Consider the following 27603-nt stretch of genomic DNA (forward strand, 5'->3'; position numbering starts at 1 on the left):
TAAACGAGTCAAATGGATCAGATAAAATTGATGATTTATTCAAAAATTGACTAGATCGTCTTAAAAATGGGTAAACTGGTCAAATGAATTGAATAAAATTGATGATTTATTCAAAATTGACTAGATTACCCTAAAAATGGATAAACTGATCAAATGAATTGAATGAAATTGATTATTTATTCAAAATTGATCAAATAGATCGGATAGAGTGATGATTTATTCAAAAATTGACTAGATTATTTTAAAAATGAATAAATTGATCAAATAGGTTGGATGGAGGTAATGATTTATTCAAAAATTGACTAGATTGTTCTAAAAATGAATAAACAGGTAAAATGAATTGGATGGAATTGATGATTTATTTAAAAATTGACTAAATTATCCTAAAAATAAATTGATCAAATAGATTGTATGGAGTGGATGGTTTATTCAAAATTGACTCAATCATCCTAGATGTGAATAAACTCGTAAAAATGGGATGGATGGAACTGAAGGTTTATTTGAAAATTAACTAGATTGCCCTAAAAGTGAGTAAACTAGTAAAATGGATTGAATGAAATTGATGATTTATTCAAAATTGATTGGATTATTTTAAAAATGAATAAACTGGTAAAATAGATTGGATGGAATTGATTATTTATTCAAAAATTGACTAAATTATCCTAAAAATGAATTGATCAAATAGATTGTATGGAGTGGATGGTTTATCCAAAAAAATCGACTCAATCATCCTAGATGCAAATAAACTCGTAAAAATGGGATAGATGAAATGATGGTTTATTTGAAAATTGATTAGATTGCCCTAAAAGTGAGTAAACTAGTAAAATGGATTATTTGAAAATTGACTAAATTGTCAACCCATTTGTGGTTTTCAAATTGTACGAATTTCGTTATAATGCATTTGTCTATGAGTTTTCTAAAATCAAGATTTGGTCTCGATATATTTATCGTCACAACAATGAGAAATTATTTGTGAATTCCTTCAATTTAATGTCCTTTCCGCAAGGGATTATTACCAATTATGATAAAATGGCCAAAGGATGATTGTTAGATGCTTATATTCTAATGTGCAAAAGTTGTTCTATTATCATGAAAAAGATCGGATCCTACCTTATCTTGTGTACTACTCCTTTGGGCGGTACAAGAAATATAGACTTACAAATCTCGTTGGATTACATATCCGAGACACGAGGTGGCTTATTCCTAATATGGAATTCCATATGCGACATTCCCTTTTAAGATTGATGCATGATACCAGTTTATAAAAATAAGTAAATATGCGATAACGGGGATTAAACATGACTATAGGAACCCTTTTGTATGCCAAGGTAGGTCTAAAAATGAAATGCAATTATTAACCTACAAATGCAATACACCGAAATTTAAACGTGCAATAACCTATCTAAGAGGGTAAGTTCTAAAAGAGTAGCATGCAAGAACTCTTATTTCTAAGGCTTATGAATAAAATAGAACAAAGAAAGGCTAGTTCAATTGATATATGATACATAATACATTGGAGCAAACAAAAATAATATAAAAAATAGAAGGCAATTAAAAAAAGAAGGGTGTAATCCCTCTTCTCATGCCTGGTGTTCCTATTCGGGTAAGATTGACTCTATCTTAGGTAATTTCTAATATGGATGCATGAGTTTGGGGTTACTAATGCATCTAGACTCGATAAAACTTCAGGTCTCCAAACCTTCAGACCAAAGGTGAAGGGTCATCAATTCCAAAGCCTAATAGTCGGTGGTTTGAGTGATCCCTTGAACATTGCTACATGCATGTCGTGCCACGGTTACATGTCCAATTGGATCGATCCTAATCCTAATAGGGTAGAGTGGTGGGACAACCACTAAAAGTAAAAAGAAATAAGGGATTATAAAGTAAAATGTATGCACGTATGAAGTGCTTCTTTTGAAAAGAGGGATTAAATACCTGTAGCGGTGCCAAAAATTGACAGGTGCCGAACCTGTGCAATAATAAATACTAAAAAATCCTAATTACCACCTTAATTAAATAATTATAGAACAAATCCAAGTACTGGAGCAGGGACCCTAGGTGTGCAATGGGTTACTTGATTCACCCTGTTCCCAAAGAGTTTGCTTGATCCGATATACCGGATTTGTCTATAAAAATACTAATTTTGCGTACAATGGCAAGTAGGGTCGATTCCACAGGGAGCAGGTAGGAAATTATTTCTTTCCAAATTAGTAGAACGAAATTGGGGGATTTTCAATGGGAGGCAAATAAAAATAACAAAAAATAAAACAAACAAAATTCAAAACTAACTCACAAAGCACAATTCACTAAAAATAGCAATTAACAAAATTCCACCCAAAGGATCAACTGCTCAGGCACGGTCCACTTAAATGATCATCGATGCAAAGATATTTCACCCATTCATCACTAGGTTGGTTATAGTTATCAATAAGCTCTGACAACCAATTCTTCCTTACCTTTTCGACAGTCAAGGTACGACCATTGACTGCTTCCCTAACCAGATAACAACCCTAGGTACGACCGTAGGAATTTAATTACCCAATTGCATTAAAGCTAGAAGAACCCAACCCTAACCAATAAACACGCTAAGAGGGTTTATTTAAGTTAGATCTTGCGTTTCCCATCATAAAACCAATTATGGTGGTTGCCACGATGTGTCAATTAAATGAACAATTACGGATTCTATTTAATTAACGTGGCAGTAGGCTATTAAATTAAATCAAATACCCGGCCGTTAATATTCAATTAATCAAATACCCATGAACAATTAATTCAGAAAATGCACGAATAGCAATAAATTGGAAGAAATAATGAAGATTCGATTAGATCTCACAGATTTTATGGACCGCGCCCTCGCGTCAACCTTTGGGTAGAGGAGAAAATTAGCCGCTCCTCATCGTATCAATCCCGCGTAACTTAATTGAATTCATTCAATTAATTGCCGAAGAATTGAAAAAGATGAATTAACGTAGGAACTGCTGAAAAAGTTTCGCTTCCCTTTGTTGGGTTTCGTGTTCGTACCCCTGGAGCGAGAGTAGAAGCAAAAGTCGAATAGGAAAAATTGTACAGAAGCCAAAAGCAAAAGCTACAGCAACGGAGAAAGTCTCCAATGTCTGACCCAGAGCCGCAGAAGGAACAAAAGAAAAACCAAAAAAAAAGAACCGTCTGACCAATCTCCCCCAAAAAGTAGAAAAAGAGAACCTAAGACTAAAAAGTAGATGATGCTTAATCTTGCTTTGTCCTTTTCTTTTTATAGCCGCCGTCCAAGAAGAGTCAAAGAAGGAAACGTCTGGTGCAATTGATTCTACAAAAGCCATTTCCCTTTTGGAGTTTTGATCCCATGTGCCTGGTCCACATGGACCACGGTCCGTCTTTCGGTTTCGTCCACCTTTCAAGGCGTGGTCACGCCCGGGGACGACAAGTCTTCTGGAAATCTACCCCGCGAGATCATTTTTAATGCCGATCACCTATAATTCATACGAATGTGAGATATGAGTTAAATCTCAGTACTTAGCACCGTAAATAGCCAAAATTAGGCCAAAATAACACTGCAAAATATGCCCAATAACTGCTCTATCAAATCCCCCCACACCTAGACAATGCTTGCCCTCAAGCATTTCAAAACTCAGAAGTACAACCAAGAGAGCGGAGGTCATGCAGTAGTCTATACTAACACAAGCATCTAGTGTCCCTGACAATATCACCAAAAGTAGAGCACACCGGACCTGTTGTAATTCAAAGAATATATATGTCGCGCCCCATTTTTCGCGATGGAAATAAAAATAAAGTGTGAGATTTATAAAAGATATGATTTTATTTTTAAACAAGTTAAAAGGGACCTAGAATGGGACTTAAAAAGAATGCGACAATTTGGGTCCAAATTTAGTCTAAAAGGGTTTTTAAGAAAAAAACAGGAGTCGCCACTTGGTATGGAGTTTTGGTGTACCAAGTCACCCAAAAAAATAAAGTAAAACAAAATAAAACCCTTTTTGACAACTCCAGGTCTTTGAAAACAAGAGAAAATGGATTCGGGAGTCACGGTTGAAGAAAGGGAAGGCAAAGATTCGATTAACTCAAATCTAAGGCACCCTTTCAACCTAGTCTAAGCTAGTTGCGAGGTTTAGTCAAAATTTTCCTAATCTAACCCTTAATTTATCACATTTGGATGTTTTCTATATGAATGCAAATCTAAAAAATATCGCAAGGGACAACATGTTCATTCAAGGGTTTAATTGAACCAATCGCATTAATTGCGAAGGTCAAAATAAATCCTCGAAGGTGTCACAAGGATGCAAATGATGAAAAAGAAAAGAAAATAAAAGAAAAGAAATTAAATTATATACATATATATAAGTGATCAAAGAAAAAGGGAATGCAACATAAAGGGTACGGGAGGCAAAAAAATTCGTGACATAATTTTCTTATACATGGATTAATAGGGTATTTAAACCAAAAAGTTATAATCACCCATTTCCCATGTTTGAAAAATAATTATCCTAACATGAACAAGCAAATGAACTAGCTTAAATGGGATGCAATTCTAAATGACATGATTAGCACCTATAGCGGGTAGGGGATAATAAAATAGGGAATATCATGCAAATGAGAAAAGATCCTAAAAATGAAAATATGCATGAAAATGTGGTGAATAGCATACAATGATGAATCTAGCGCAAGATGACCTAAAGGGTCTAGCGTTGGACTAGCCCATTTCTAAAAATCCTTGCTAGCGTTGGACTAGCAAGTAAGCGGAGGGAGAAACCACAACTAGCGTTGGACTAGTGTGGTGACGTCATGCATTAACAATTCATAGCGAAACAAATAAACACATAAGAGCACGTAGCACATAACACGTAAACATAATATCTAGATGCCAAAATCCTAAGAAAAGCGGACAAAACACATAACACATAAGCCACATAAACACGCAATCTATCTATTACATCGGGGGCGCCTAACTACAATCTAGAAGGGAAAAATATAATAAAACAAATCTAATTATCCTATCTATTACATTTTTGAGGTATTTAAATGCCTCTTGAATCATTATAAAAATTAACTAAAACATATATAAGAAAATTTGAATGAATATTTAAATCAAGTAAATAAAGCATATAAAAATATATAAACACATAGGAACAAATAGGAGCACATAAGAACACGTAATTGACATTGAAATAATAAAATAGGAGTACCTCCCGTTTGAAGTGGTGACTAAATGGAGTCAAATTGTCCTATTTATACTCACAATGAACAAAAGAATCATGGCACCACTTTAATTGAAAATAATAATAATGTTAAAATACTAAATTCACATTAACATGTCAAACGCAAAGAAATTTAAGAACATCTAAAAATTGCAAGTTGAATATGTTCAAAAATAACATAATTAGTTATTAAAGAAAAGAAACAATCATAATAAAGAGAGTCAAAATTCATCAGGGACTGAATTGCAAAGATTGAAAACTTTTAGGGACAGAAGTTATATTTTTCCAAAGTTTAAGGGTCAAAATTAAATGAAAGATAAAATTCAAGGACCAAAGTGCAATTAAATTAAGTACCTAAGTGAAAGGAATTTAAAATGTTCTGGGCCACAGTAAAATTACTCCAAAGATCAGGGACTGAAGTGCAAATTCGCTAGCAGATCTTCTTAAGAAAACAGGCCACTGGGCCATTATTTATTTATTTGGGCCGAGTACTGCCTAAGCCCAGCCGAAACCCAAAAGAAACGAGCAGGCCAGCCCGTCTTATATCACTCAGATCCAACCAAAATAAAGGCATGGGCTCTGACCTTCTAGCCCAACCGAAACCCGAAAGAAATAAAACAAAAGTCCATTCCCCAAACCCAACCAAATAATACATGGGCTATGACCTCCTAGCCCAACCGAAATCCAAGCCAAAACTCACAGGCCAGCCCGTCTTTTATCACTCAAATCAACTCAAATAAATACATGGATTTTGACTTCTTAGCCTAACCCAAACCCACAAGAAATAAACCAAAACCCATTTCTAAAAACCAATAAAATGATCCAAATTTTATACCAAACCCAACCAAACAAATCCCAACCCAAAAAACTCCAATTATTTTATCAAACCCAATCAAAATAATAAATCTATCAAAATCATTAGAATATAATTACACCCTCAAATCACAGAAACAACATACCTGAAATGCAGTTAAAATATAAAAAATAAAAAATAAAAACTCAATAAGGACATGACTGGTTCAATTACAAAAGCTTTTGGGCCACAATGTAATTATTTGAAAGTTGGGGGCTGAACCGCAAATTTTCCAGATTATCATGCAAAGCTTCGGAAATCAACTTCTGCAACTTTTCCTACAACATTCTGTCGGTGGCCGTGGTTACCGCTGACGGTGCCTCCGGTTACCGATCGCCGGCAATTTTTCCGGTCACCCAAAAATTATCAAAACACACATTTTCACTCGATTTTTCGAGTAGATTTCAAATCCGGATTTAATTTGTACAGAAAATAATCCGAAGATAGTCAAAATGCCAGAAACAGTCACGATTTTTATTTTTTCAAATCACCTTATCTTTTACCAAAAATTATAAAAATTATACTACAACACTCCTTACAATTCCTACAATATAACTATGATTTTATTTGACAAGAAACCAACATTAAAAAAATTAAAATAAAGCAAAACAGCCCTTGAAATTCATTTTTCCCATTTTTTACATTTTTTAAACAATTAGCATGCATTCACAGAAATCATTTTTTTTAATGTTTATTCATGGATTCCCCAAAAATTCAACAACATCAGTAACAACAACAAACGAAGCCAAGGGACAAACAAACATCAAATCATGTATTTAATTTAATAAATTAAAGAAAGGAAAAAGTTGGAAAAAAGATAAAAAGAATAAATACCTCAATGAAGATTGTAGTCTCTTGATTAAAATTTGATGAAATTGCAGGCTCCAATCATTTTTATTGGCCTTGCCCTGTCCAAGAGAAAATTTGAGAGGGAGTGTTTTATTTGCTAAAAAATGAGAGGGAGAATCTGAGAGAAAGAGCCGAGAGATTTTTTTTCTTCCCTTTTCCTTTGTTCTGCTGAGAACTCTAACTGAGAGAGTCCAGGTCTCTTTCGCAAATTTCTTCCTTTCTCTTGCGTTTTTCTTTTCTTCTGGCTGAGAGAGGCGAGACAGAGAGAGATGAGCCAAGGACTTCTGCCGCAAATTTTCTTCTTGTCTTTCTGCCTAGATCCGAAGGAGGAGAATTCCAGAAGGGAGGAGCCAGGGCCTCTGCTGCAAATTTCTTCTTCCCTTTTTGTTTGCTCGTTCTGCTCCAGCCGAGAGAGAAATGCCAGGGACCTCTTGCAAAATTTTCTTTCCTTCTCCGTTTTCTGTCCGTAGCCTTCGTCCGAGAGAGGGAGAGATGCGAGAGTGAATCAGGGGCCTCTCTGCAAATTTTTCCTTCGTCTGTTGAGAGCTTCTGAGGAGGGCTCGGGAGAGAATTTTTTCTTTCTGTCCGTTTTTGTTTCTTGTCCCTGTGTCAGGGAGAGAACCGAGAGTGTGCTGAATTGAGGGAGTAGTTTTTCTTGAGCCCCAAAAGTGCCGTTCTTTTTTTTTGTCAGTCCCCGAGATTCAGGAGGGAACCAAGGGATTTTTGTCAAATGGGTTTTTGTTTGTTATTTCTTTTTTTCTTTTCTTTTCTTTTCTTTTTTTTAAGATAAACCTACAAAAATGAGACAAAATATACTTAAAATACAAGAAAACAAATGATTCATCAAATAGAAAATATTCAATAAAACATAAAATTTGACAAAAATTTGGCAAAAATTTGGTGTCTACAGGTTGCCCCTCTTTGTCTAGAGTTTCTAAGAAACTCAAGACAAAGACGTAGACACCAAATTGCTTATCTGTCTCTTGTAGCTGCACCTGAACTAAAATAAACAAACCAACACTTGGCTGAAATTATTGGACAAAATGATGCAATAACATTGCAGAAAATGTGACCGGACCCATGTAGAGTTGCCTACGTATCCCACCATGGGAATCAGGTCAAACGTAGTTCGAATTACAAGTGAATCACAATGAAACAAGTGCATTGACCAACTGTGGTCTTTGCAAAGTCGAAAAAGTCTGAGCTCTCAGAACTTCTAAACATGAAACACCAAATGAATGAGAAAGCACAACAATTATTGGTCAAAACAGTCAAGAAAAGTAACTTGTCATAATTAGAAAAAGATGCGCGGAGGGACGCGATTACGCTCCAAGAAGGGGGATAGAAGGGTGCGCGGCGGACGCTGAGACTCACCAACAAAAATTTAAATTGTCGAGAAGGGGGACAGAAGGGTGCGCGGTGGACGCTGAGACTCACCAATAGGAAATTAAATTGATCAAGAATGGGAGGTAGAAGGGTGCGCGGTGGACGTTGAGACTCACCAACAGGAAATTAAATTGATGCGCGGAGGGACGCGATTACGCTCCAACAGGAATTTAAATTTGTCAAGAATGGGAGATAGAAGGGTGCGCGGTGGACGCTGAGACTCACCAACATGAATTTAAATTATCAAGAAGGGGAGGTAGAAGAGTGCGCGGTGGACGCTGAGACTCACCAACATGAATTTAAATTGTCAAGAAAGGGAGGTAGAAGGATGCGCGGTGGACGCTGAGACTCACCAATAAGAAATTAAATTGATGCGCGGAGGGACGCGATTACGCTCCAACAGGAATTTAAATTGTCAAGAATGGGAGGTAGAAGGGTGCGCGGTGGACGCTGAGACTCACCAACAGGAAATTAAATTGATGCGCGGAGGGACGCGATTACGCTCCAACAGGAATTTAAATTTGTCAAGAATGGGAGATAGAAGGGTGCGCGGTGGACGCTGAGACTCACCAACAGAAATTTAAATTGTCAAGAAGGGGAGGTAGAAGGGTGCGCGGTGGACGCTGAGACTCACCAACAGGAAATTAAATTGATGCGCGGAGGGACGCGATTACGCTCCAACAGAAAATTAAATTTGTCAAGAAGGGGAGGTAGAAAGGTGCGCGGTGGACGCTGAGACTCACCAACAGGAATATAAATATGATCTTCTGATCTTTATGATTTTTTTTTGATTTTTTTTTTGATTTTTTTTTTTGATTTTTGATTTGATTTTTTTTTTGTTTTTTGATTTTTGAATTTTTTTTTTGTTTTTGAAATAACAGATTGGTGGGATAGACCCGGGCCTAATGAAATAATGAAAGAAATGAAAATGCAAGTCCAATACTATCCAACTGAAAGATTAAAAAATGCACGTTGCTCAAGTTGGTGGATTTGCAATCTCTCTTTTTTTTCTTTTCAAACTTTAGAAGAAATGAAAGAAACACACTTTTTTTGTTTTTTGTTTTTGAAAAAGTCCGAAGTGACGAATTTTAAAACTAGAAGAATACCAATGACAATTCTCCCTTCAAGAGATTCGAGAGGTATATACATATGTCACTATCCTCTCGATTTTAAAAGATTCTTTTTCTTTTTTCACTTTTTTTTCTTTCACAAAACCGATTTAGAATGCATTACCAAAATTGGAGCTCACTCCTTTTGCTATTTGCTCCAGCATAAATCATGTTTAACAAAGACCACATTTTTCCTACTTTCGAAAAGGCAGAAAAAGTGATCACATAATGCCACCACCCATGTGATCCCTTGTGATTCCTTTGGCCTTGAGAACCATGCAAGCATGATTTTTTATGTCAAAACTGCTCCCCAAGAGTTGTGCTGCAACTTGTGTTGAATCTTCTCAGTTTTTTAGCATCAGTCAGTCATACTTCCCTTTGTATCACAAATCAACTCTTTCTAATGACCAGATTTGAAGGAATGTCCGTTTCAAGTTTCAACACTCTGCTCTTCGTTCATGATTCTCTTGTGCTCCAAAACCTTACATTGATGACCTTAGCATTTCGGATTTTTCCTAAGGTCACCCCCATTTTCTTTTCCTTTTTCTATTTCTTCTTCTTTTTTTTTTTCATTTTTTTCATTTTTTCATTTTTTTTTCTTTTTGAAAAGACACTCATTCGGGTTTTCACTCAATGAACAAATTTTGTCAACAACCTTTATCAACTCAAGAATATGTTTTAAGAAATAATGGCATCAGTGCGACAATCCTTCCCATGCAAAATTGGTGAAGGTGTATTGACATCATTTGCCATTTGATTAAGTGATTTTTGTTAGAGATACTACTAAGGCGGAGGTCGGGACTTCATGATTTTTTATGATGGGGTCAGGTGGGGTGTGGAAGAAATGTTAAGGCTTGAGAGCAAAATCCTCAAAGAGGTTTCAAAAACCCTAAGACCGCATTCTATCAATATTTGCCCCAGTATGAGGGTATTAAAACTGAAAAAATTGCCCCAGTTTGGCTTTTGAATCTATTTTCCTTTTCATTTTCCTTCTCTTTTTTTATGACAAATAGGAGATAAAATTTGCCCTGGTGTGGGATTTGCAATCTTTAGGGGGCTATCAAAAAGAATGATTAAGTTATTCTGAAGGTTCAAAGGGAAAAATCAAGGGTAAGATATTCAAAGAGAAAAGAAGAAGGTTCGCCTTTAATCCACCCTAGATGGTATCTCAAAAAGAAAAATCACCTAATCAGATAAAGAATTTCTTACACATGTCTGAATTGATTGGCAGAGGAAAAACCTGTCCATCCAGTTCTGTGAGAATGGGTGTTCCTCCGGATAGCACTCTTTGAACAATAAATGGCCCTTGCCAAGTTGGAGCAAACTTTTCTTTAACCTCCTCTTGAATCGGAAGAATTTACTTCAAAACCTTATCCCTCACTTCAAATAAGCGAGATTTGTCTTTCTTGTCATAACTAACGAACCATCCTTTGATGATAGCATTGTCCATGACAAACATTCAACTTCTTTTTCATCAATTAGAGACAGCAACTCATTGTGCTCCTTAATCCATTCGATTTCTTCTGCCTGAGCCTTTGTCAAAATGTGCAAGGACGGAATCTCGGTTTTGGCATGTATTACCACTTCCATTACAGCATAAGAGGGCAAGGTGTTACCCCAACTTAGAAATGTAATCTCCAATGAAATGCTCCCAGAGTTCAATTGCAAAATTTCGCAAAATCGAAGGAAAAACTCTCTTTTTCTTTTTTCTTTTTTTTTTCAATCCTTTTTTCTTTTCTTTTTTTTCATTTTTTCCTCTTTTTTTTTCATTATTCTCTTTTTTTTTTCATTCCTCCTTTCTTTTCTTTTCTCTTTTTTTTTTTTCAAGTTGGCTGCTGAAGTATGTACTCCTTTTGAGCAAATAGCCGATCCTCCACTTTGCAATGTAGCATTATTGCTCCATTTTTATTTGTGATTAATCTCCAAATTTGCAAGTTTTGAATTGCACTTTTTCCTCGATCTCAACCATAAACACCTGCATAAGGGGAATTTTTCAAAGCACTTGAATTTTTCAATTTTTTTTTATTCTTTTTTTTGTGTTTTTTTTTTAAGCAATGATGTAACAATTAAGATTCATGCAAAGTATTGACTTATCAAAATTTTAAAAATATATACTTGATCTTGGACATACCCTACAAATGTATTATAAAATTTTTGCCTCAATTTGAACTTATTTGATGAAATCTCACAATATATTACAAAAAATTTGCCCCAGATTTGGGGTTTTTTTTTTTTTTTAGTTGCAAAATAATCACATGCAATGTGAATAGAAACTACATTTTTCACATGAAGAATTTAAATATCATATCCAAACTCATGTAGAAGATTCCATGATAAATCCCTCAAAAATAAGACCAAATTGAAAAAGATCTCTTCCTTATTTTGGGATTGGTGTTGAGGGAAAAGGACCACTTTTCTTATGAGCTCATCTTTTAGAACCAATCAAATGGATATTATTCAGGATTTTGAGATGACTCAGGGGAATGGTATGTCAGGATCTGTCTTTTTTTTTTTTTTTTTTTTTTTTTTTTGCCCAAATTGTATCCAACATATTCAATATCACATCTTGGTGAAAGCAAATAGCTTATCACTCTTATTTTTTGAGAAAACTCAGTCAACATATAATCTCTATGGGCTTATAATGTATGGGTAGAAACGATAGCCAAACATATGGAAACAAGTTATGACCTTATGATCACGAGTGAATGGTAGGTTCCTTAGAGGCAAGATTTTCACTTCAAATTGTCATGAAAGATAAGTCAACAATGGACTTTATGAGCTTGTAATATGGCTTAACACCGATAGCTAAAAGAAATAAACTTTTCAAGGACAACGCACTTAAGATCGCATTCCTTAAAAAATTGCCCCAGTTTTGGATTTGAAATCCGGAACCCCATTTTGACTCTCTTTCTTATCAATCCTCTTTTTTCTTCAACAATCACTAAGGGGAATGCAGTATTGGATGTCTTCGCATTTTCTTTCTTTTCTTTTTTTTTTCATCATTTTTCATTTTTTTCATTTTTTTTCTTTTCTCTCTTTTCCCTTTTTTTTATTTTTTATTTTACCAATACTGATATCCCCAATGTCAATGATAAAATTGAAAACTCCCTAATTTGGAGTGTAGGTGGCCCCTGTTTCTTTTTGATATTGAAGACCAAAATATCAATGGTAGAGTCAAATTCCCCCAACTTGTAATTTTTCTCTTGCTAAAATTTTGAGCATCTTTGCCATTTTTTTCAATTCTCAAATCTCCTTTCCCAGTGTGGGGGTGCGATCATAAGTGCTTTTGAAACGAACCACCAATTTAGGCTCAAACGAGGATGCAAAGAATGGATAGTGTTTGGATAGTAGAAACAACGGCCAAAGCATCATTCTTATTTTTCATGACAACCAAAGTAAAGAATAGCCCGTTGAGAAAATCCATTTCCTTTTGACGTGTAAAATTATGATCACTAAGGCTCTTATTTGAAATGAAATTGTACTTTTAAAAGGTTCAAATGGGAGAACAATTGATAAAATCTGTATAGATATAGAAACGAAAAGCTTAAAGTATCATTCCAAATTTTCAAAACAAATAAGAAATAATGGACATTTTTGCTTTCACTCAGATGTGAATTGAATCTGGTTAGACACAGTGAACATTTCACGGTAAAAATTATCTCACTTTGAAGCAAGTCAACCAAGGTGACTGACTTTGGAGGTTCGATAGAAGTGGACAAAAGATGAAAAAGAAAAGTGTCGGGGTTGATATTCTATGACAAACTATCAAATTTGAATGACCCCTCTTTATTTTCGACTGCTCTCATTGAATAGTTTAGACCACAAATCTAGTGTATGCAAAGAATTTTGAGAATTGGACATACGCTCATGAATTTCGAACAAGAGGTCAAAAAATTTCAATTTAGCCTTATTTCTTAGGATTCATCATGAAATCTCCTAATGAGCAAATAAAGAATGAGTATATACAAAACAATAGTTGTCTAAATAAAACTTTATTATTCAAATGTTTGAAAATTTCTCAAATATAATACATGTGAGAAAAAAAAATATCTCTAAAGAATACACTTTCAAATATATACACACTTTCTCTTTCTATCTTTTGAGACAAAATGGATTAGAAATAATGAATCAAGAGATTTTTGAGATGCTTTACACTAGCATTTTCAAATGGATTTTTCATTCTCTTTTTTTTTTTCATTTCATTTTTTTTTCACATTGTAGGATCTGCCCAAGAATCAAGTAACATTTGTAATTTTTCAAAATTTATTAGACCCAAAAATATTATCAGATATAGGAAAAATATTTTTTTTTTTACCTTGTTAAAACAACTTTTATAAATGCAGGGGAGGGGGAAAAAATAAAAGCAAAATACCCAGAGTTAGTAAGCAAAACTGCAAAATCGGTATGCATGTCCTATGGGAGAGCCCTTTTATGCCAAGGGTTGGCCTAGCATGAAAATGCAATCCTCAGGGGTAGGCACCATACCATACCTGATGGATCCGATCGACTTATTGAAATTCGAATAGAAGACAATTTTAAAAAATTTGGTTAATTGGAGTGACAAGAAACAATTTGTTCTAACAAAATGAGGACAAAGTCCGAATGGATTGATTGCTTTGATTGACACATAAAGTGATATTAAAAATTAATTTAGTGTGAAAAACTTATTTTTGAATGAATTGAAATGTCTCGACAAGTTTATTCGATAAGCCATAGATCAAAACTTTTAAAAAAAAAGAATAAACGGGCCAAATGGATCAAATGGAATTGATAATTAGTTCAAAAATTGATTAAATTATGCTAAAAGTGAATAAAACTGAACAAGTGGATTGGATGAAATTGAAAATTTACTAAACAATTGACTGAATTATCCTAAAAAAAATAATGGATTTGATGAAATTGAAAATTTACTAAAAAATTAACGATTTAGTCACAATTGATTGGATTGTCCTAAAAATTGAATAAGCTGGTAAAATTAATTGGATGAAATTGACGATTTATTCAAAATTGACTGGATTGACCTAAAGTGAATAAATTGGTCAAGATGGATTGGATGGAATTGACAGTTTATTCACAAATCGACTGGATCACTGGCCAAATAGACAGAATGAAATTGATGATTTATTCAAAATGAAAATGAAATTAAAAAAAAATGAGCAAAATTGTATGGGTCGAATGATCTATAAAAAAAAATCGATTTAATCATCTTAGATACAAAAATGAAATGAATGAAATTGATGATTTATCCAAATCGATGGAATTGTCTGCCCATTGGTAGTTTCAAAAAATTCAATGTGATTTATTAGTCTATGAGCCTTCAGAAATCAAAATTTGGCCTTAACATACTTATCATCTCAACGATGAGGAATTTGTGAATTTCTTCAACTTAATGTCCTTTACGCAAGGGATTTTTACCAATTCTGATAAAATGGCCAAAAGGTGATTATTAAAGGCTCATATTCTAATGCGTAAAAACTGTTCCATCATTCTCAATGCCGTCACACAAAAAGGATCGAATCCTACCTTACCTTGTGCACTACCCCTTTGGATGGTACACAAAATATAAACATGCAAATCTCATTGGATTATATATCCGAGACAAAAGGTGGTTTATTCCTATAACGGGATTCCCTAAATGGCATTCCCTTCTAAGGTGGATGCATGATGCCAATTTATTAAAGCAATTAAATATGCAATGAAATAATTGAAATATGACCTAAAAGTGCCCCATTTAAAACGCCGGTGTAAGCCTAAAATGATGTGCAACTGTTAATCTATGAATGCACTATTCAAAATCTTTTAAACGTGCAATAGCCTATTTACAAGGGTAGGTTCTAAAAGAGGATCATGCAAGACCTCTTATTTTCCTAATGTTTGTGAATGCAATGGAGACAAAAATCAAGAAAAATTAGTTCAATCAGATAAATACACATAACACATTGTAGCAAAGCAATACACAAAGATAAAACAATAAAAGGAAAAGAGGGGTTAGATCCCTCCCCTCGTGAATAGTGTCCCTAATAGGGTAAGACAAACTCTACCCTAGGTAAACTATTATGGATGCATGAGATATTGGCTCACTAATGCATCTAGACTCGATGGGTTTTAAGGTCCCCGAGCCTTCAGACTTAGAAACCAAAGGTCATCAACCCCGAGGTTCTTTGTCGGTGGCTCGAGCGATTCCCCAGACATTGCTACGCGCACGTCGTGCCACGGCCACATGTCCAAGTGAATCTATAAAAAATCCTCAATTTTCGACTAAAAGCTAAAGGCTATCAACCCAAAGCTTAAAATGGAAGATTGAGTGACCCCTCAGATCATGCTACGCACACGTCGTGTCGCGATCACACGTCCAAGTGGGTCGCCTAATCCTAATAGGGTGGAGTGGCGTGACAAGCCACTAAAAGAAAAATAAATGAGGGACAAAAAATAATAAAAGCGTATGCACGTATGCCAGTGCTCGGTTTGGAGGGGAGGGATCGAGAACCAATGCGAGGCTCTAGGGTAATATTCCCCACCCCCCAAATGCAAAGCGCGAAACAAAAGTAAATAAATAAATCATTCATCACATACACGTAAGACGAGGAACAATTACGAGTGTGAAATGCAAAACATCCTAAAAAAGAAAAATACAACCTAAAACATCCAAATATGATAAATATAAGGGTTAAAGAGAGAAAAGACGACTAAACCAAGTGCTTGGACTCTCTAACGTCCCCAGTGGAGTCGCCAAGTTGTCGCGCCCCATTTTTCGCGATGGAAATAAAAATAAAGTGTGAGGTTTATAAAAGATATGATTTTATTTTTAAACAAGTTAAAAGGGACCTAGAATGGGACTTAAAAAGAATGCGACAATTTGGGTCCAAAATTTAGTCTAAAAGGGTTTTTAAGAAAAAAACAGGAGTCGCCACTTGGTATGGAGTTTTGGTGTACCAAGTCACCCAAAAAAATAAAGTAAAACAAAATAAAACCCTTTTTGACAACTCCAGGTATTTGAAAACAAGAGAAAATGGATTCGGGAGTCACGGTTGAAGAAAGGGAAGGCAAAGATTCGATTAACTCAAATCTAAGGCACCCTTTCAACCTAGTCTAAGCTAGTTGCGAGGTTTAGTCAAAATTTTCCTAATCTAACCCTTAATTTATCACATTTGGATGTTTTCTATATGAATGCAAATCTAAAAAATATCGCAAGGGACAACATGTTCATTCAAGGGTTTAATTGAACCAATCGCATTAATTGCGAAGGTCAAAATAAATCCTCGAAGGTGTCACAAGGATGCAAATGATGAAAAAGAAAAGAAAATAAAAGAAAAGAAATTAAATTATATACATATATATAAGTGATCAAAGAAAAAGGGAATGCAACATAAAGGGTACGGGAGGCAAAAAAATTCGTGACATAATTTTCTTATACATGGATTAATAGGGTATTTAAACCAAAAAGTTATAATCACCCATTTCCCATGTTTGAAAAATAATTATCCTAACATGAACAAGCAAATGAACTAGCTTAAATGGGATGCAATTCTAAATGACATGATTAGCACCTATAGCGGGTAGGGGATAATAAAATAGGGAATATCATGCAAATGAGAAAAGATCCTAAAAATGAAAATATGCATGAAAATGTGGTGAATAGCATACAATGATGAATCTAGCACAAGATGACCTAAAGGGTCTAGCGTTGGACTAGCCCATTTCTAAAAATCCTTGCTAGCGTTGGACTAGCAAGTAAGCGGAGGGAGAAACCACAACTAGCGTTGGACTAGTGTGGTGACGTCATGCATTAACAATTCATAGCGAAACAAATAAACACATAAGAGCACGTAGCACATAACACGTAAACATAATATCTAGATGCCAAAATCCTAAGAAAAGCGGACAAAACACATAACACATAAGCCACATAAACACGCAATCTATCTATTACATCGGGGGCGCCTAACTACAATCTAGAAGGGAAAAATATAATAAAACAAATCTAATTATCCTATCTATTACATTTTTGAGGTATTTAAATGCCTCTTGAATCATTATAAAAATTAACTAAAACATATATAAGAAAATTTGAATGAATATTTAAATCAAGTAAATAAAGCATATAAAAATATATAAACACATAGGAACAAATAGGAGCACATAAGAACACGTAATTGACATTGAAATAATAAAATAGGAGTACCTCCCGTTTGAAGTGGTGACTAAATGGAGTCAAATTGTCCTATTTATACTCACAATGAACAAAAGAATCATGGCACCACTTTAATTGAAAATAATAATAATGTTAAAATACTAAATTCACATTAACATGTTAAACGCAAAGAAATTTAAGAACATCTAAAAATTGCAAGTTGAATATGTTCAAAAATAACATAATTAGTTATTAAAGAAAAGAAACAATCATAATAAAGAGAGTCAAAATTCATCAGGGACTGAATTGCAAAGATTGAAAACTTTTAGGGACAGAAGTTATATTTTTCCAAAGTTTAAGGGTCAAAATTAAATGAAAGATAAAATTCAAGGACCAAAGTGCAATTAAATTAAGTACCTAAGTGAAAGGAATTTAAAATGTTCTGGGCCACAGTAAAATTACTCCAAAGATCAGGGACTGAAGTGCAAATTCGCTAGCAGATCTTCTTAAGAAAACAGGCCACTGGGCCATTATTTATTTATTTGGGCCGAGTACTGCCTAAGCCCAGTCGAAACCCAAAAGAAACGAGCAGGCCAGCCCGTCTTATATCACTCAGATCCAACCAAAATAAAGGCATGGGCTCTGACCTTCTAGCCCAACCGAAACCCGAAAGAAATAAAACAAAAGTCCATTCCCCAAACCCAACCAAATAATACATGGGCTATGACCTCCTAGCCCAACCGAAATCCAAGCCAAAACTCACAGGCCAGCCCGTCTTTTATCACTCAAATCAACTCAAATAAATACATGGATTTTGACTTCTTAGCCTAACCCAAACCCACAAGAAATAAACCAAAACCCATTTCTAAAAACCAATAAAATGATCCAAATTTTATACCAAACCCAACCAAACAAATCCCAACCCAAAAAACTCCAATTATTTTATCAAACCCAATCAAAATAATAAATCTATCAAAATCATTAGAATATAATTACACCCTCAAATCACAGAAACAACATACCTGAAATGCAGTTAAAATATAAAAAATAAAAAATAAAAACTCAATAAGGACATGACTGGTTCAATTACAAAAGCTTTTGGGCCACAATGTAATTATTTGAAAGTTGGGGGCTGAACCGCAAATTTTCCAGATTATCATGCAAAGCTTCGGAAATCAACTTCTGCAACTTTTCCTACAACATTCTGTCGGTGGCCGTGGTTACCGCTGACGGTGCCTCCGGTTACCGATCGCCGGCAATTTTTCCGGTCACCCAAAAATTATCAAAACACACATTTTCACTCGATTTTTCGAGTAGATTTCAAATCCGGATTTAATTTGTACAGAAAATAATCCGAAGATAGTCAAAATGCCAGAAACAGTCACGATTTTTATTTTTTCAAATCACCTTATCTTTTACCAAAAATTATAAAAATTATACTACAACACTCCTTACAATTCCTACAATATAACTATGATTTTATTTGACAAGAAACCAACATTAAAAAAATTAAAATAAAGCAAAACAGCCCTTGAAATTCATTTTTCCCATTTTTTACATTTTTTAAACAATTAGCATGCATTCACAGAAATCATTTTTTTTAATGTTTATTCATGGATTCCCCAAAAATTCAACAACATCAGTAACAACAACAAACGAAGCCAAGGGACAAACAAACATCAAATCATGTATTTAATTTAATAAATTAAAGAAAGGAAAAAGTTGGAAAAAAGATAAAAAGAATAAATACCTCAATGAAGATTGTAGTCTCTTGATTAAAATTTGATGAAATTGCAGGCTCCAATCATTTTTATTGGCCTTGCCCTGTCCAAGAGAAAATTTGAGAGGGAGTGTTTTATTTGCTAAAAAATGAGAGGGAGAATCTGAGAGAAAGAGCCGAGAGATTTTTTTTCTTCCCTTTTCCTTTGTTCTGCTGAGAACTCTAACTGAGAGAGTCCAGGTCTCTTTCGCAAATTTCTTCCTTTCTCTTGCGTTTTTCTTTTCTTCTGGCTGAGAGAGGCGAGACAGAGAGAGATGAGCCAAGGACTTCTGCCGCAAATTTTCTTCTTGTCTTTCTGCCTAGATCCGAAGGAGGAGAATTCCAGAAGGGAGGAGCCAGGGCCTCTGCTGCAAATTTCTTCTTCCCTTTTTGTTTGCTCGTTCTGCTCCAGCCGAGAGAGAAATGCCAGGGACCTCTTGCAAAATTTTCTTTCCTTCTCCGTTTTCTGTCCGTAGCCTTCGTCCGAGAAAGGGAGAGATGCGAGAGTGAATCAGGGGCCTCTCTGCAAATTTTTCCTTCGTCTGTTGAGAGCTTCTGAGGAGGGCTCGGGAGAGAATTTTTTCTTTCTGTCCGTTTTTGTTTCTTGTCCCTGTGTCAGGGAGAGAACCGAGAGTGTGCTGAATTGAGGGAGTAGTTTTTCTTGAGCCCCAAAAGTGCCGTTCTTTTTTTTTGTCAGTCCCCGAGATTCAGGAGGGAACCAAGGGATTTTTGTCAAATGGGTTTTTGTTTGTTATTTCTTTTTTTCTTTTCTTTTCTTTTCTTTTTTTTAAGATAAACCTACAAAAATGAGACAAAATATACTTAAAATACAAGAAAACAAATGATTCATCAAATAGAAAATATTCAATAAAACATAAAATTTGACAAAAATTTGGCAAAAATTTGGTGTCTACAATATATGAATACTAGGAACGCTCAAATCAACATCACGGAATGCCATTACCATACGCTTGCACATTCATCACATCTCCACCACTTAAAAGTGAACTAAACACATAAATCAAAGGGACTTTAATAAGGTTGTAATGGGGCTCAGGTGAAAGGCGGGTTAAGAAGGTATAGATAGGGGGTAAAGTATCAAGAGAATGTCCGAAACTCACCAATAACCACAGTGCTTCACCGGAGGAGTTTCACAAACAAGGCAGTTTTCATTTGCTGTACCCTTTGTACAAGTGTCCCCAATTTTTTTCTCTTTCTCTCTCTTTTTTTTTTTTTTTGGATTGAATACTGCTTGCAAGGCGTGGGCACGCCTTGTACCCCATAGTCCTCTGGTCACGAGGTCTCTTCAGGATTTTTTTTTTTTTAAGGAGAAAGTCCTGTAAGGCGTGGGCACGCCCTGTAAGCCAAAGTCCTCTGGTCAGTGGCCTTTTTCCAATTTTCCCTTCTTTATACAAGGATAGCATCATATAGCTCCTAATCTAACAGCACTTGCAACCCCAATTTTGTTTGCTTTGCACAAATGATGGAATTCAGGCATCCCTTGACAACACAGGGGTAAACAAGAAAGTTTAAAGAGGGCTTGGGTTAACAAACACGGATAACAACCAGAAATGAAGGACAAAAGCTCAAATTGGTTCACTATTGGGAGATAAGATGAGGGATTGATTTTTTTAGATAGCTAAAGAGGGTTAAATCCTAAATGCCCTTATCATTTCAAATGCATCCAATTCAACAAAAATGTGGCCTTGACATGTATAAACTAGCAAGTTCTAGAATGTCAATACCATGTGTGATACCCACTCAATCAAACAAAAATAGAGCAAACAAGAATAATGTGCTCATATAAGGCTCAAAAGCTCCCCCAAAAGTTACAAGAATGGGTCAATTCCAGCATATTCAACATTCAACGACACTGCCAAGGGAAACAAAATGCACAGCTAGTATATTCGACCACATACCCACTCACTTTGATTGTGTCATTCATCACAGCAACATGCCCTAATACTAACAAGCATAGAAATAGCCAAAAAGCCGCCTAACTACAATATTTTATTTTTTTTTTCATTTTATTTTTGTTTTATTTTTGTTTTTTTTTTTTTGAGTAACAAAGAAAAAAAAAATAATGGAAGCCATTAATCCCCCCACACCTAAAACCTACATTGTTCTCAATGTAGAAAAGACAAATGAAGTATTAGGGGAAAAGAAAAGAAACTTCCCTGACCACCGGGGAGAGAAAGTGAGACACTAAAGCGGAGGAGGTGAGACGGCTGTGTGCACAAGGTGGTGTGGTGGCGGCGGACGTAACACCAACAGGAAGGAGAAGACTGAAGTTTCTTTTTCGGAAGGGTTGGAAGGCGTGGGCACGCCTTAGAAGTTATAGTCGTCTGACCGTCAATTCCAAAACTCCATTCCTTAGGTGTGATGACCTAGCGTGGGTATGTCTAGCTGCCAACTTCCTGTCACAAAATAACAACCCACTAAATGACACTAACACTTAACAAAAACTTCAAAAATATAAGAAAACTAAAACAAAAGAAGCCTTGGGTTGCCTCCCAAGCAGCGCCTTTCTTTAATGTCTTTGGCTAGACATAACACCACTCTTTAGTTTGGATGTAATTGAATTTTCCTTGTAATTGGTGGCCCTCCTCCAGGATCCACATGGCCATTGAGTGCAACTTTTTTCCTAAATTTTCTCTCCATTTTCACCTCATGAATTGCTTTCATCCTATAGGACTTGTTCGCAGCAACCTTGGATTTACCCCTATAAGCAAACTTAGAAAATTCTTGCACAGAGGGATTAATGGCATACATAGCAAACACAGAATGAGAGTTAACAGGATATTTCATTGTATCAAAAATATTAAAGTGGACTATTTCTCCATCAAATTCCATCGTGAGAGTACCCTTACTAACATCAATTTTAGTTTTGGGCAGTACTCAAAAATGGTCTTCCTAATATAATGGGTGATGGATTTGGGGCACTTCTATCATCCATGTAAAGCACATAAAAATCAGCAGGAAAAATTAATCCTTCTACTTGCACTAAAACATCCTCAACTATCCCATCCGGATAAGCACATGTACGATCAGCCAATTGAATTATTATCCCCGTTTCTTTTAAAGGTCCTAAATTTAGCGAATCATAGATTGACTTAGGTATCACATTAATAGAAGCTCCTAAATCTATCATGACATTTTTGATACTAGAATGACCAATCTTACAGGAGATAGCAAACATACCTGGATCTCCGCATTTGGGTGGGAGTTTCCTTTGAAGTACAGCTGATACATTCTCTCCTACCATCACTCTTTCATCACCCCTTAGCTTTCTTTTGTTAACGCACAAGTCTTTCAAGAACTTTGTGTACTTGGGTATCTGCTTGATCGCGTCCAATAGGGGGATGTTTACTTGAACTTTGCGGAACACATCTAGGATTTCTTTTTCCTTTTCTGCCCCCTTTGTCTTTTCCAATCTGCAAGGAAAAGGAGCTAGATCAGATTTAATAGGGATCGAAGGAATAGATGTTACCTTAGACTCTTTCCGAATATGCCCTTCCTCTTCAATTCCCTTTTCTATCTGCTCCTCACTTTTGCTTTTCGAATTTACCAACTTAGGTCCTTCCACCTCTTTGTCACTCCTTAATGTCATGGCGCTTACATTCTTGGGATTTGCCTCGGGTTGTGATGGCAATTTCCCATAGACGTGGGACTTCAGGCGGTTAATGGCAGTTGCCATTTGACTCATTCGAATCTCCATGTCCTTCATGCCTGCTTTGGTGTCCTGTTTGAACTGAGTAGTACTCGCAACTAAGGACCTTGTCTCCTGCTGGAGCTGAGTGGTGGTTGTGACGAGCTGAGTGGTAGTCGTGGCCAAACTCTTGACAATTTCCTCCAAAGAGCTTCCTGAATTGGAGGACGAGGGTTGAGACTTTTGTTGCCACGGTTGCTGGAATCCTGGTGGACGATCAGAAAATGAATTATGTGGCTTATTATCATAACTGAAATTGGGGTGGTCTCGCCAACCCGAATTGTATGTGTTGGAGTATGGATCGTACTGTCTACGAGGCGCGGGCACGCCTCCAGTCATGTTCACTTGTTCAGCCCCATTCTCTTGCAACAGAGGACATGAGTCAGTAGGGTGGCCCATATTTGTGCAGATTCCACAGGCCTTTACTTGGGGCACATTTCTCACAGCTAATTGTCGAACAACGGATGTCAGCTCTGACAACTGTTGCTGAATAGATATCGTCTCCACCTCATTAACCCTACGGGTAGGGTTACTCTCACTGAAGCCAAACTGTTGAGAATTTTCTGCCATCGACTCAATGAGTAGCCATGCTTCCCTTGGTGTTTTGTTTGCTAATGCTCCCCCACTTGCTGCATCAATGATACTCCTGTCGGACGTTTGTAGTCCCTCATAAAAGTATTGGATCAATAGTTGTTCACTAATTTGATGCTGTGGGCATCTAGTGCACAACTTATTGAACCTTTCCCAATAATCATATAGGGACTTCCCGGGATACTGTTTAATACTACATATTTCTTTTCTTAGACTTGCAGCCCGGGAGGCAGGGAAGAATTTTTCTAAAAATTTCTTCTTAAGTTGGGCCCATGTTGTGATACTACCTGCGGGTAGGTAGTATAACCAATCCTTCGCTGCATCCTTGAGGGAAAAAGGGAAGGCTCTCAGTCTAATTTGCTCTTCAGTGACCCCAGGAGGTTTCATACTAGAGCAAACCACCTCGAACTCCTTGACGTGTTTGTGGGGTTTTTCGCCAGAGAAACCATGGAAAGAAGGTAAGAGGTGAATCAACCCCGACTTCAGTTCGAAAGCCGTATTCTCAGCCAAAGTAGGGAATGTGATGCACAAGGGCTGGTGAGTCAGTTCCGGGGCAGCCAGCTCCCTTAATGTTTGGGTGTTGGCCATGTTTATTTCGTCTTCTACTGACTCGTTTGCAATAAATAAGTGCCCTTCCTTTCGTCTCTTGGTCTCTTGCCTCCGCTTACGCGATGCCTTCTCAACCTCCGCGTCGTATATCAATTCACCTGTGCGAGAAGAACGGGGCATAAACTAGCAAAAATGCCAAGAAGAATAAAATAAAATAAAAACTGAATTTGAAAAGAAACAAATAATCCAAACGCCAACTCCCCGGCAGCGGTGCCAAAAATTGACAGGTGCCGAACCTGTGCAATAATAATTACTAAAAAATTCTAATTACCACCTTAATTAAATAATTATAGAACAAATCCAAGTACTGGATCAGGGACCCTAGGTGTGCAATGGGTTATTTGATTCACCCTGTTCCCAAAGAGTTTGCTTGATCCGATATACCGGATTTGTCTATAAAAATACTAATTTTGCGTACAATGGCAAGTAGGGTCGATTCCACAGGGAGCAGGTAGGAAATTATTTCTTTCCAAATTAGTAGAACGAAATTGGGGGATTTTCAATGGGAGGCAAATAAAAATAACAAAAAATAAAACAAACAAAATTCAAAACTAACTCACAAAGTACAATTCACTAAAAATAGCAATTAACAAAATTCCACCCAAAGGATCAACTGTTCAGGCACGGTCCAATTAAATGATCATCGATGCAAAGATATTTCACCCATTCATCACTAGGTTGGTTATAGTTATCAATAAGCTCTGACAACCAATTATTCCTTACCTTTTCGACAGTCAAGGTACGACCATTGACTGCTTCCCTAACCAGATAACAACCCTAGGTACGACCGTAGGAATTTAATTACCCAATTGCATTAAATCTAGAAGAACCAATCCTAACCAATAAACACGCTAAGAGGGTTTATTTAAGCTAGATCTTGCGTTTTCCCATCATAAAACCAATTATGGTGGTTGCCACGAGGTGTCAATTAAATGAACAATTACGGATTCTATTTAATTAACGTGACAGTAGGCTATTAAATTAAATCAAATACCCGGCCGTTGATATTCAATTAATCAAATACCAATGAACAATTAATTCAGAAAATGCATGAATAGCAATAAATTGGAAGAAATAATGAAGATTCGATTAGATCTCACAGATTTTATGGACCGCGCCCTCGCGTCAACCTTTAGGTAGAGGAGAAAATTAGCCGCTCCTCATCGTATCAATCCCGCGTGACTTAATTGAATTCATTCAATTAATTGCCGAAGAATTGAAAAAGATGAATTAACGTAGGAACTGCTGAAAAAGCTTCACTTCCCTTTGTTGGGTTTCGTGTTCGTACCCCTGGAGCGAGAGTAGAAGCAAAAGTCGAATAGGAAAAATTGTACAGAAGCCAAAAGCAAAAGATACAGCAACGGAGAAAGTCTCCAATGTCTGACCCAGAGCCGCAGAAGGAACAAAAGAAAAACAAAAAAAAAGAACCGTCTGACCAATCTCCCCCAAAAAGTAGAAAAAGAGAACCTAAGGCTAAAAAGTACATGATGCTCAATCTTGCTTTATCCTTTTCTTTTTATAGCCACCGTCCAAGAAGAGTCAAAGAAGGAAACGTCTGGTGCAATTGATTCTACAAAAGCCATTTCCCTTTTGGAGTTTTGATCCCATGTGCCTGGTCCACATGGACCACGGTCCCTCTTTCGGTTTCGTCTACCTTCCAAGGCGTGGTCACGCCCGGGGACGACAAGTTTTCTGAAAATCTACCCCGCGAGATCATTTTTAATGCCGATCACCTATAATTCATACGAATGTGAGATATGAGTTAAATCTCAGTACTTAGCACCATAAATAGCCAAAATTAGGCCAAAATAACACTGCAAAATATGCCCAATAACTGCTCTATCAATTAGGTAATTTAAAAATCAATCAGGTTATGAGACACTTTTTGGCTCAATATGAAATTTACCCTCTTTTCTAGATGACCACTCAATGGAATAGTAAACAAGAAAGCAAGATTACTTGTGAGTAGAAGAGATGAGCAATTTATATTTGCAAGATAATAAATAATAGGGAAAGAATAGTGAACCAAATTTCAAACTCCTCTTGAGATTGAATGTTACTTTATAGAACAAGCTTTTTCAAGTTGATTAATTACAACCAATTTTTATGTACAAAGAAAGGATCACTTCCACCTTGCCCCAAGCCACACTTGGTCAAGTTAGAAAATTTTACTATTACTTGGATAACCCTCACAAAGTAATACTATTGAAGTAATTTTCTCACACAAGAAAATCTTATGCGAAGTTTACACAACTAAGAGTGCAAATCTTCTTAGAAGAGAATTTTCTCACTAAAATTACTCTAAATCTTTCATATTCTCAATGTGCAAAAGTTCTTTGAAAGTTGTTGGCCATTCACGATTTATATGAGACTAAAAAGTGTCCTATTAATGTTTCCAACGGATAGAAAGCAGATGAAGAGTCAACTAGCCGTTGGGTGTGTCAGACGTCCGGTACAATGGTTTTTTGTGTTCGACAGCAAGCAGTGAGCTTAAAGATACTTCTTTAATTCTTTCGGACGTCCGATGTTTTTTATGCTTGCGTGCGAAAGTAGTTGAGAAATCTTCTTCCGTTCTTTCGGATGTCCGGAGCTTCCAAAACTTTGCGTCCGAAGTGCCGCAAAGTTTATCGGACGTCTGGTACTCTAATGCTCTGTGTCCGATCGAGATCAATGAGCTAGAATGAATGTTTTAATTCTTTCGGACGTCTGGTGGTTGTATTTTTCATGTGTCCGAAGTTGTGCAATGATTATCGGACGTTCGATCCAGTATTCATGAGCGTCCGACAGCTTTCAGCACTCTTTGTCTCTTTCAGTTATACTTAATTTTTGAATCTGATTTGCTTCATTGCTGAAAAGATCATTGAGAAGATATTAGTAACATCGATTTGTTTTGTAAATATCAAAAGTTAGGGACTAAGATTAACAATCTCCCCCTTTTTGATGATGACAAAACAATGGATGGAGAAAAAAATAATTGAGTCAAAAACTCTCCCTCACTTAATGCATCAAAAAAAAATTGTAACTACTCACTTCCCCTCAGGATAACTCCCCCTCACACATTTATCAGTTTACACTTCTTGGCATTTCAACATAATCTCCTCTTAACATCAACATAATTTCTTAACATCCATTTCTCTCCCTTTTTGTCATCAAGCCAATATTAGAAATTAAATTCAATGTCCAATCCAATATACCACATCATACTAGAAAGTCAACATCAATATCATCAATAATATATTGATGATCCAGCATTATCAATAATACTCATCATTATCAATATCAGCAATCAATATCAGAGATGCATCAGAGATGCAATCTAATGCAATCAATATCCAATGTCCAATATAATATACCAAAAAATAGCAGAAATGCAGTTGACAGGCACAAAGAATTGATATCA

The 27603-nt window shown here is 36.0% G+C and overlaps 1 protein-coding gene, 1 long non-coding RNA gene and 1 other non-coding gene across 3 annotated transcripts; 1 reads left to right on the forward strand and 2 right to left on the reverse strand.

Annotated features, from left to right (window-relative positions):
- Positions 1–3035: 3035 nt before the first annotated feature.
- Positions 3036–7628, reverse strand: LOC140013871 (uncharacterized). The gene is made up of 2 exons (XR_011820717.1): positions 5196–7628; positions 3036–3467 (listed from the first exon to the last, which is right to left on the reverse strand). It is a non-coding gene; the product is annotated as an uncharacterized lncRNA (long non-coding RNA).
- Positions 7629–21123: 13495 nt separating this feature from the next.
- LOC113705953 (uncharacterized) lies at positions 21124–24182 on the reverse strand. The gene is made up of 2 exons (XM_072062764.1): positions 22496–24182; positions 21124–21167 (listed from the first exon to the last, which is right to left on the reverse strand). The coding sequence occupies exons 1-2, from the start codon at positions 24180–24182 to the stop codon at positions 21124–21126; spliced, it is 1731 nt and encodes a 576-aa protein (XP_071918865.1).
- LOC113707499 (small nucleolar RNA R71) lies at positions 23704–23810 on the forward strand. The gene has a single exon (XR_003452228.1). It is a non-coding gene; the product is annotated as a small nucleolar RNA R71 (small nucleolar RNA).
- Positions 24183–27603: the final 3421 nt, after the last annotated feature.

Source organism: Coffea arabica, chromosome 8c, assembly GCF_036785885.1.
Source record: "Coffea arabica cultivar ET-39 chromosome 8c, Coffea Arabica ET-39 HiFi, whole genome shotgun sequence".
Classification (NCBI taxonomy): Eukaryota; Viridiplantae; Streptophyta; class Magnoliopsida; order Gentianales; family Rubiaceae; genus Coffea; species Coffea arabica.

What these genes read in the sequence shown, in the direction of transcription:
- LOC113705953 (XM_072062764.1), bottom strand. Translation starts at nt 24,182, where the DNA reads ATGGCCAACACCCAAACATTAAGGGAGCTGGCTGCCCCGGAACTGACT. An exon ending in ACCCAAATGCGGAGATCCAG is followed by an intron (nt 21,168 to 22,495) that starts GTATGTTTGCTA and finishes TTCCCTTGGCAG; the next exon opens with TGTCGTTGAATGTTGAATAT.